Source organism: Hippocampus guttulatus, chromosome 10 (genome assembly GCF_054856545.1).
Source record: "Hippocampus guttulatus isolate MCC_2025c chromosome 10, RoL_Hgut_1.0, whole genome shotgun sequence".
NCBI classification, from domain to species: Eukaryota; Metazoa; Chordata; class Actinopteri; order Syngnathiformes; family Syngnathidae; genus Hippocampus; species Hippocampus guttulatus.
The window spans coordinates 19785098-19796208 of NC_141270.1; the positions used below are offsets into that span (position 1 = coordinate 19785098).

General features: G+C 41.0%; 1 protein-coding gene across 1 annotated transcript; it reads right to left on the reverse strand.

Moving 5' to 3' along the window:
• Window positions 1-374: 374 nt before the first annotated feature.
• On the reverse strand, window positions 375-7994 carry fgf8a (fibroblast growth factor 8a). The gene is made up of 5 exons (XM_086121914.1): window positions 7318-7994; window positions 7186-7222; window positions 6402-6582; window positions 4527-4633; window positions 375-1447 (listed from the first exon to the last, which is right to left on the reverse strand). The coding sequence occupies exons 1-5, from the start codon at window positions 7344-7346 to the stop codon at window positions 1163-1165; spliced, it is 639 nt and encodes a 212-aa protein (XP_085978040.1). The 5' UTR covers window positions 7347-7994; the 3' UTR covers window positions 375-1162.
• Between the last annotated feature and the right edge of the window lie 3117 nt (window positions 7995-11111).

Consider the following 11111-nt stretch of genomic DNA (forward strand, 5'->3'; position numbering starts at 1 on the left):
TGGTCAACCGTGACTGTGGGTTTCGAAGTAACCATTTAGCCCACATTCTCTGCATGTAACCCCTCTGACTAGGGTTGCTTGAGTAGTAGCATTCCAACAGAGCCATGTTATCGCATCTCGCCCATCTCCGCTTTGTTCCAGTAGCCCATCTTATATATATATATATATATATATATATATATATATATATATATATGTATATATACTGTATATATATGAACTTATAAAAACAGATCGCGTGAATCTTTATTTGAAAAAAATTTTTTTTTAATTATTTGTTTGGATGGTTTACCTGTAATAGAAAAACTTGATCGGCGATATTAACCTTTGCATTTGGATGAAGGTGCAAACAAAACAGATAAAAATCCAAGCCGTACCAAACAAGAATTTATTTTCAGTATTTCATGACACATTTAAATAAATATTTCATCCTTAAAACTATTTTACATACCAAATAAAATATATCTTTTATATGTATAAAAACAAGACATACAAGGGTGACAAAGAGAGTGTGAAGTGAGTCATGAGTATGTCCAGAGTTTCTTTACACCTTTACGTCTTTTGACCGTAACAACTCTATAGTCAGTACACAGAAATACCTGCGATAATCAAATATAGCTGCCTTTGTTCCACCAGATTCTACAAAAGGTTTGAATTGTGTCATCAAAACACATTCCCCTCATGATATGTAGTCTGGAAAGAAGATGATCTGCCACTGCTACCACATGAACATTGTCATTGATTAATGAATTGGACTCTGTCGAAAACTGAGATTCTGGCAATGATCAATCTGTTTAAGTTTCTTTGAAGCAGCAGGCAAGAGGAGATAAAAGACCTCAATAGTAAAACAGTCATAAAAAAATAAAAAAACATATTGCTCCACTAACAATAAGTCAAGGAATTCTGCGCATCTAAAAAAAAAAAAAAAAATCCATTTTTTTTTTTAATTTTACAGTCCGGAATTAGAAATCTGATGTAGAAAAATAGAGTTCTTATTTTTGTCTATTTACAGTCTTCCTCTCCGAAAAAATAATTCAGCACCGACACATTGAGAGTATTGCTCAGTTAAGAGACGCAGAAGAGAGCGCTGAATCTACGGCTGATGAAACTCCCTGTCTGTTTGTTTCTCTTCTGCCTCACCACCTTTTTCAACTTCTGTTCCTCAGCGCTCAGATGAGAACTGCGTACGTTTAGTCCTTTGGTTGAAGGGGTAGTGAATGAAGTCAAATGGTCGGTGGTGGCTGGGATGTGCAGGCTGCTGACCCCTTGGCAGTCTCTTCATAAAATGGACCTCACGCTGGTGCTGCCGTGTCCGCGAGCCTTTTCGTGGACGTCCTCGACGGGTGAAGGCCATATACCATCCCTCATACCGGGCATTCCTCAGGGCGGTGTAGTTGTTCTCCAACACAATCTCAGTGAAGATGCAATCACGGCCTTGTCCATTTTTCTGCAAAACCCACAATCAGAGTAAAAACAAAATATTAACTGCCTGTCACTTGCACGCACGCTCTGTGACGCATGCTAACTCACAGCCATCTTGCCCTCCTGTACAGTATATGTTACATACATTACAAATTGGGGTGGTTGGAAACTGACTTTTCAGCTCCCAACTGATAAATTACAGTATGTACGAAGGTTGGGTGCATTTTCATTTTTAATTAGTTGATAAAATTAAATAGTATCACTACTTATTCATATCATGTGACACAGCTAGCTGTCGTAGCACAGTGGCTCACTGTTCTGCTAAAAAAAAAAGTCTGATGAGATCTTCTGAACAGGTACATCCAAAATGTTCTTTCTGCTGCGTCTTTTTTTTGTTTGCTTGTTTGTTTGTTTGTTTTTTTATAACACGAACGCTCATGGGGCTGGGACATGCTGTAATTGAGCTATGGGCAGATGGTATACGAGGCAGGGTGCTAGGGGGGCGGGAAGAGACGGCAGTGTGTTTATGTGTGTGCAGGGAAGGGAGGGGATGAAAGCAGGGGCGCAGATGGGATTCTGGAACTGGGGGGGTGGGGGGGGGCAGGGACCAAGCTTCGAAAATGCAATTTAATATTACAATTACGAAGTTGACTTTCAGTGCCATGTACTTGAAATTGGAAATTGATTCAATCAATGACACTTGTTTTTGTTTTTTAATGATTATATGGTCTACTGTGCCATATTGTATTGTTTTGTACATTATTTATATTAATAATTCCTTTTTTGAAGATATGTAAGGTAGGGTGTAAGGTATATAGTATATATAATATGTCATGCACTATATAGAACATAATATATTCATCCGTTTTAGTAGATAATCTATTGTATTTAACCCTTTCAGGGACAGCGGTTTCCACAGTGGACAGTTTATCATGTTATCGGGTAACAGGGTGCATGAAAGGGTTAATAATATTGGATACATGTGGGTCTCATGCACTTAACTTCTGCCCTTTTTTCAGCTTACTATTTCATTTAAATTAATACTTTTGATCAAAAAAAAACATTTTCAGCAAGCTATGATTTTTTTTGTGGTGTCCTCAGGCCCAAGGTCTGAGTAGAAATCAATGAGGTGTAAAAGGTGGGACCATTGTGGGATTCCCGCTTCAAGATGATTGCCACTGTGCACTCCACTCTAATTCTTTCTCCAAGTCCAGGCTCCATCTAGTGTTACCTACGCGTACCCTGCTCAACAAGCCACATCGTCTACATCTATTTTCATGCCGGCTACTATGTCTACGGTCATGGCAACAGTGAGTTAAGCGGTATGATTGCGAGCAAGCGAGTGGGTAGCACGAAGCAAATGGGAAAAAAGAAAACTAAAGAAAGAATCCACTTTGACATGGTTTTGTGCACACAAAGCACGTTCGTGTGCACTCAAAACATGAGCTTAGTGGGAATTGGATACAGGAATTGCCATCATGCCGAGCAGCATTATGCAAATAGTCAGAAGTAAGAATTTGGTATTTGTTGGTAATGTAAGATGTTAATTATTCCCTGATAGAAGTAGCAGATGTGTTCATCCACCTATTTTGGGGGTATATTCTCCCGGGTGCTTAAGTCAGTAAAGGCCCACTGCTGCGCACTTTTGGGGCTGTGCATATTTTCCCTTCGACTTGCGTCAGTTAAGTCCCTTAAGGGATAAGGGAGTCCCCTGCAAATCCAGGGGCGCCTGTACTCTCCCAGGGACTTTCCTCTTGCACGCTCAGGAGGCTCTACTGAGGACTAGTGCCTCTTAAGGGTGATACATTTCGCACGTTTTAATTCAGTGAACTGCTTCCGTGTGCTCGGTTGTGTAACAGCCACATGACCAAGCGACTGTTAACTCGCGCTGGCAGCTTGGAGGGATCTCTGGAGGTGGGAGCTCACACTTGCAGTCATTCTAACGGTAGCAATGAGGAGTTAGATTTGGAATCATTTGTCTTGATTTGACATAGGCCATTCGTGAAATCCATAAAAGTGCCGTACTCGCATGTCCAACAGGCTCACTTGCTTTTCAGCAATGGAACAGCTCCAAATATATTTTCAGCCATGGACACATTCCCACTGATTAAATTACTTTTATTGAATTGATTAAATATAGAATTCTAAGATACACGCTCCCTCAAATTAGCCCATGAGATGAGCCGGGCACGTCATTGGGGACGATCAGTATATAACTTCTGCATTCGATACGCAACTCATTTTCACATTTCAAGTTTCTGTGGATTCCCAATGGCTCACTCGTCTCAGGAAAACTCCACAATTCAAGACTTGCAAGCATCCTTAGATTTCCATGGATCACACCTGTTCGGTGGCTGCGCGAGTATTCACCGGTTACACAGGTGGGTGTGTTGGAAGCCGAGGTGGGAAAACCGTCACGCCTTGAAAGTGCGCGAGAAAGACGTGTGAGGAATTGACTCAAGTGTTATGCTCCTTTTTGAATGGTTGCTCACTCACTTGTGGAGTACTTCATTCAGCGGCATGACTCAGTTTTAGTTTAAAGTCACCGGTCTACATATCTGGCCAGAGAATTTTGCTTAAAAGTTGAAGCAAAGCCATTTTTCAACAGAAATACTTTGAAGCTCAAAACTTGCTGTCCTGTAAGGCTCAAGTGTACGGCCACATATCTTAGTGGATATCCATACATTCTTATGGGACAAAAGTTGGGGGATTTGGGGACTATTGTTCAGTCACCTTGACAATGAGGGCCAGGGGTGGTGGGGACATGCCCCCCCCCCCCCAACCACCATACCATCTGCCCCAATGCATGAAAGGGTGAAATTATTCTAAGAATGTTACTTCCATCCATATAATCTGATTACTGTTTTTCATTGTCTCATGACCTCTCTTTCCAAATATAATGCCGTTAGATGTGTTAATTCACTGTTGGATATTCAGATGTCTCTTATTATCTTGCACCTTCAAATTTTATGATACAATGCATCAATCAACATAATATGTAAAAAAAAAAAACAATTAAAATTGAACATTTTATTATTGTCCACGAATCCCATTGATTTAGCTCACATCCCCCAGATCCAGCAACAAACAATACGTCTTCTCACCTTGCCAATGAGTTTCCCTCTCTTGGTCATGCAAATGTAGAGGCCAGTCTCGGCTCCCTTGATACGCACACGGCTTCCAAATGTGTCTGTCTCCACAATTAGCTTGGCTGCCGGAGAATAAAAACATTGCCATTAGCAAACAGAGGTCTCTTGACACATGTAGGGAGAAATGAGTGAAGATATACAACGCTTGCAACTCTATTTTCATCCACCTCCTCTGAACTTGCATGATTGACTGAAAAAGACATGTATGTGTACTGTACATCAGATCCAGAAAAGCCTTTCAAGTATTTCTTTTTCCCCTCTGTCCACACATGCAACACAAAAACCAGTGGAATGATTCCCATGGATTTATGTGTCCCGAAATTCTTTCAAAATGATATAACCAGGTGTCTTTTGAGTCTTTGAAAGTTAAGGAGGCAGGCCCATCGTCCCCATCAAAAATTTATTTTCAAATAAATCCGCATTGGCCTTTCACATGAAGCTTCACATTTATCTCTATAGTCCAGAAAAATACTATAATGTTAAGGAATTATGGGCTTTCCCTCGTCTGGATTGCTTTGCAGCAAGATGGAAAAAAGAAGGCCAAGATTTATGAGGCTGAGTGAATTTGCAGAGAAATAGTTATGTCGGCCTGTCATTTTTAATTCTCTGTACACATGTTATGTGAACAAGAATTGCATCATCGTAACTGCACAACATGTGAGTAAATCCATGTTTTTTTGAAAATACTGTCGCTCTGTTCCATGATGGTTACTGGGGGAGCAACTGGAGCATGACCTGAACAGCACAGTTGAGCAGAATACAAATCTATTAAGAAGATCCCCACCACCCCTCCTCCACATGCATTTCTTTTTTCCTATCATTTCCCTAGTCCAATTAATTTGTGCAGGCCACACATTACACAATTCTCCTTCCCTGCAATAAATAAATAAATAAAGAAGGGATAGATCCAATTTTGTATCATATTCATCGTGAGTAAACGAGGCTACCCCAAAACAACAAAAACGACAGCGAAGTGCTGTGAATGTCCACTTATGACCATTTCAATGCAGAAGATTTTTGGGAAATTTTTGGGAGGGTGATGCATGTCAGACTTTAATGGCTCTTCCAGACTTCCAGAATCTCTGGAGAATGTCCAGCACCAGCCACAGTCAAAGCGTTCATGTCCTCCGAAACCCATACTTGTCCAAATGGTGCAAAATATGACTGAAAATTGTCACTTTTGCCTAAAATTGTCACTTGCTGTTTAATTATTTGTGAAATTAACAAAACATACATGTGTAGCTCAATAAATGACGGAAAGTGAATGTTTGTGAGCTACAGAAAAGCTGTATCTTGCTGGTATTTTACTTGCAGATTTCAGAGATAAATTCAAACTAACTATTTGATTTTTTTATAATTTTTTGTTTGTGTGTGTGTGTGTGTGTGTGTGTGTGCGTGTGTGTGTGCGTGTGTGTCTGTGTGTGCGCGCGCGCGCGTGTGTGTGTGTGTGTGTGCGTGTTCTCTTCTTTTATAAAGAATAGAAAAACTGAATGGAAGTGAAGAATTTGATGCTATGGAAAAGACGGACAGCCAAGAAATGAGAAAGTATGTATGATGATGATGATATTCAATTTTGCACCGATATATTCTGTGTGTATATATAAATGATGTGCCCAAAACCAAACTCAAAATGTTCATTGTGCATTTGTCTATTTCAGCAACGCAAAGCGATGTATTACGTTTTCAATCATTTCAATTGTCTATCATTCATTTTAAAAATAATAAACATTTTCAATGAGTCTCTTTGGAAATAATTCAAATCAAATTTTAATTTCTCCAACATCAATGAGGGGAGATCGGGATACGGTTACAGACAGACGTGGACCTTACCGTGCAGATCTCCGTCTTCAGCCATGGCGTTGATCTTCTTGTTGGGCAGGACCTGCACATGCTTTCCACTGGTTCGACTGTACAGCTGGTAGATCCGGATCAACCTGCGGCTCACGCGGTCTGTCACTTTGCTCTGCGCGCTTACATGCTGCGTGAAATTAGGCGGGGACTGATTGGTTACCTGTCAGAAATTAGATGTCATCACAATCAGTACGTGTACATAAGTACATGTACTATATATATATGTAATCCGAAAGCTATTAAGCCTCAAAAAAAATACGGCGGTGTAACTTGTTTAACGATTTATACGACGGAGAAAATTGTAATTATATCAAACAAAATGTACTTCTCTTTCTCTCCCTCTTTTAAACTAATTACTGTACATCGGTGTTGCTTCGTTAAAACGGCTTCAACAGATAATTCCCCCGCAAACCACAGGCGGTTGTGTAAAACAATTTCAAACATTTTATGACTATTATTTGATCCCCTTTAGCTATTTTTCGTCTCCATCTGTCACAGTCTGCTGCGGTGGAATGAGAGCAACGTTGTTCTCAGAGGAAGCAAAACCCCACGACATTTTTCACGAGACCAGCACGTCCCGTCGATGTGTGCCAGGGTCCGCTATGTGACCCGGCGGGCCGCCCAATCTGCCGCGGGGGCCATCAGCCTTTTCACATCATTTCCCAGTCCTAGTTGGCTGCGGCTTCACAGATGATTTATTCTAAAATTAAGTCCCCGAACGAATATTCTTAATAGGCCAAGATAAAATATACGTACAACTTACCTGAGCGTAGAAGAAGAATGCGAACATGTGTATGAACCTGTAAAGCGGGGAGGAAATGCCACAAATCAGATTTAGTCGGCGATTTGGAAAATGGATGCGAAAAAAAAAGCTGGAAAAAGAACAGGTACTCACACGTAGCTGCATCTCGATGCGGGTCGCATGTTGGATGGTGGCGAAAGGCTCTTCTTAGGAAATTCAAAGATTATACTTTTCAGTAATTTCAGTCCAGCCGTTCTTGAGGGAAATCAAGCTCCAAATGATTGAATAAAAATCCAAAAGTCAGATGTCGTGGTAAAGGCTCACGGGCACACGGCAGACTTGTTTTTGACCACATCAATGTCAAAGGGACAGTCCGCTGCTGCTCCTCTGAGCACACCATACGGTTAAAGTTGATGAATGACTTCAACTGGTCGTTTGAAATAGAATGAAGGTAAAACTCTTAAGTGTACTTGCAGAAGCTGATCTGAGCGTTGAATTGTTGAAAAGGGCACTGCATGGTTTAGTTAATCTATTTTCATTATCTTTTTTTTTTTTTTGAAGACCGGGAGTCTTAGAAATTCATCCCTAATGTCAGACTCCCCCCACCCCCTCTACGCCTGCAATCCCCGTGGTCCTTCCCGACGTCCAGGTGTGAGTGATCCTGCTCCTGCTCGGTCTCGTCACTGGTTTCGGAGAGGTTCGGGAGCCTTGATTCGCTCGGCTGTGGGAGAACTGCACACGGGACGCTCCTTCTCCGGACTGTCTGCTCCCATCCCACACCGCTGTCAAGCGTCTCACTTGGCGCTGTACTCCCGGTTAAAATGTCAGGCTGATCTGCAAAGAACAAGCCCCCTTTTTCTGCAGAACAAAAGCGGACACCCCCACACCCTACTCGCCATCCCCTCCCACTCCTTTGATTTGAAAAAAAAAATCACTTTACCTGAGAGAAATACTCAACTTTTGAAAAAAAAAAACAGGACTGGTTGGGTGTCACGGGCTGCCGATGCCGACCCCAAGTCTGTGCGAACACCATCACAGTCTCCTTCCCTATAATAAACTCTAATAAGGACACCCCCAATTTCGCATTTCGAAGCAATGCACCCTCCATGTCTCTCCTCCAGGTTCGGGATGCTGAAATGCTCAATTTTGTGTATTGACAGAGCAAAGTGTCAGACATTAAAAGGATTACAAACGATTGTCGTTTTTTTAAGAGACTCCTCCTTTCATTTGTAAATGTATTTGGAGAGAAGGAACTAACAGCCTTATAAATAATGTGCTATGATCATACCTTTTCTATGCAACAAGAAACGGGACGCGTCAAGTCTTCGATGCTCGTCGCCTGAGAGGAACTCCCCCAAATTAATTAGGATGAAATCCTGGCACCTGAAGCAAATTTTGTTTCTGCATAAGACTCATCATTTATCTGTAAATTTACGCTCTTCTAGTGTAGACAAGACCATTAATTAGGCTTGATTGAATGATTTGGCCACTTAATTAGACGGGGCACTTCATCTGCATGGGCGAAACTGCCCCTCGCGACCTGTTAAATCAACAGTTTTTCATCATATTGGAATTGGCCTTTGCGAGCTGTTTGATGCGGGAAAAGGGCGTCGATCGACAGAGCTCAAAATACTGAGCTTGATGAAAGGAGTCTGCAATCAGAATCAATAGCACGCAAGAGGACACAACTGTTTGATCATTGCGTTTGCGTTTTATTCATGTCCGTGATGGCAGCGACATGTCTGAAATCACGTTCTGTTGGACTCTGCGTCCCTCGTTCAACTGTGTTGTATGCGGGGCAAGGCCACCAGTGGGGGCTGGTGTGAGCAAAAGTGGAGGTGGCTGTGCCTTCGCAGCGATGACGGTGCAAGTAGTGAGTGGCTAGGCATTCAGTGTTTCTGTTTGTTCATCTCTCATCACTGAAGGCCTTTATGTCGTACAAATGGCGTGTTTTTCTTTAAATCCCAATTTTATTTTGGGTTTTCTAACCTGTGTGCATGCAAATGTTTTGTCAGTGCAGTCACACTCAATGAATCCTGCCTGGCACAGGTTGTTGCTAAGTTTTCTCGTCTGTTTTGTTTTATTTCAAAGATACCATTTTTAGAGTATACTGATTTGGATGACTTAAAATGATTACATAAAATCAGCACAAATCTATGAATTTTAAAACGTAATTTAAATGGAATCATTTAAAATGAAATGAAAAAATATAGTTTAAACATGGCAGGCTGTGGTAACCAAAATGTATCCATCCATGCATTTTTTAATCTTATCCTCATGAGGGTTGCAGGCGTGCTGGAGCTTCTCCCAGCAGACTTCGGGCAGAAGGCGAGGTACACCCTGAACTGGTTGCCAGCCAGTCACAGGGCACACAGAAGACAAATAACCATTCACATAATATAGAGTGCTCCATTAACCTACCATGCACATTTTGGGATTGTGGGAGGAAAAGGAAGTACCCGGAGAAAACCCACACAGGCAGGGGGACAACATGCAAACTCCATATAGGAAGGCCAGGACCCAGAATCGAACCCATGACCTCCGGACTGGGAGGTGAATGTGCTATCATGTCGACCACTGTGCTGCCGAACCAAAATGTATTTAAACACAGTGGTTAGAATTGATTAAATTGCTGTCCATTCAGGAAGTCAAGTCAAACATTTTCACAGTGGCGTTCCGTCAGGGCCAGCAAGGCCTTCTCTGCTGGCCTAAACATTCTCAGAAAAGTAAATTTAATAAAATTACTTTTCTCACAAAAGTAAATTTAATAAATTTACTTTTCTGAGAGTAATAATCTTATTTTATTTTCATAAATATGTAAACATAATTATTCTCTGTATTCTTTACGTCATATTATTTCCACTTAGTCGAGTGGCTTATTTTAAATAACATTGAAAGCCACTCGATAAATAACTCATTTATTATGGTAGAGTTTTTAACCAATCATATTTCAGGTAGCTTGTGTTGCCAGGTAAATTAATAATAATAATAATAATAGATTTTATTTATAAGCGCCTTTCAAGACACCCAAGGACACTTTACAATAACAAAAAACACAAAACAATACGGGTTGAGCAGCGGATTAAACTTGCTCTGGGCCTTCAGATTAAACAGAGCAGGCCCCTGTGCGCTGTAAATGAACGGGCACAGTCAGCTTGCAATAGCCAATCAGATCACGAGTCTGCGTACCAGGGCCAGCAAGAAGGCCTTACGTTGAGACTGGATGTGCGCGTTCGGTGATTGGATTAGCGCCTGCTAGAGGGAGCTGTTGCTGCATTTTGACCCAAAATGGCCGAAGGAGAAGACGTTGATCTGGTTGCAGGACTACTTTCCACACAATTTTCAAGACGGACCTTCCACTGGATTTATCAATTTAAGTTGTTTTACCAAGGCAGCAAGGAAACATCAGAGCACGGCTGGGCACTTACAAGGACGGTGCGTTTAAAAAGGTTTGGGGACACTCGCATAGGTCTGCAGCTCAGTGAGTCATGCAGCTCATTGGTGAGTAAATGAATTTTATTTTACATTTCTTCTTGTCATTTTATTTCGTTAGTATTAATGGTAACGAAATAAAATGACTAAGATAAAAAATGTATCAAATAAATCAGCTCACCTGCAATTCATAATGGCGCATTGTAGTCAGCTTCGTGCACTAAAATTCGTTCAATCTCAGCTGCTCAACATTTTCAGTTATTTGCTGTTGTATAGCCTATTCTCAAGATGCAAATGATCTGTTAATTTTATTTTCAAAGAATAGTTTGTTTTGTTATTGTGTGGTTGGTGTCTTATATGAAACTGCGACATTGCGCAATTTATTGGACAGACTTGTTTATGATCACAGCGTAATTTGGGTGGCATTTTATTAGTATTTTTTTAAATATTTTTATTTTTGACAATATCTGTAAACGTAGTTTCCTGCTCTTAATTGTGAATGCATACTTGATGGT

Excerpts from the sequence above, each read along its gene's own strand:
- fgf8a (XM_086121914.1), bottom strand. The coding sequence starts at position 7,346 with ATGCGACCCGCATCGAGATGCAGCTACGT. Across the intron at positions 7,223-7,317 it reads GCATCGAGATGCAGCTACGT|GTTCATACACATGTTCGCAT; the intron begins GTGAGTACCTGT and ends CCCGCTTTACAG. Across the intron at positions 1,448-4,526 it reads GAGGGAAACTCATTGGCAAG|AAAAATGGACAAGGCCGTGA; the intron begins GTGAGAAGACGT and ends TGGGTTTTGCAG.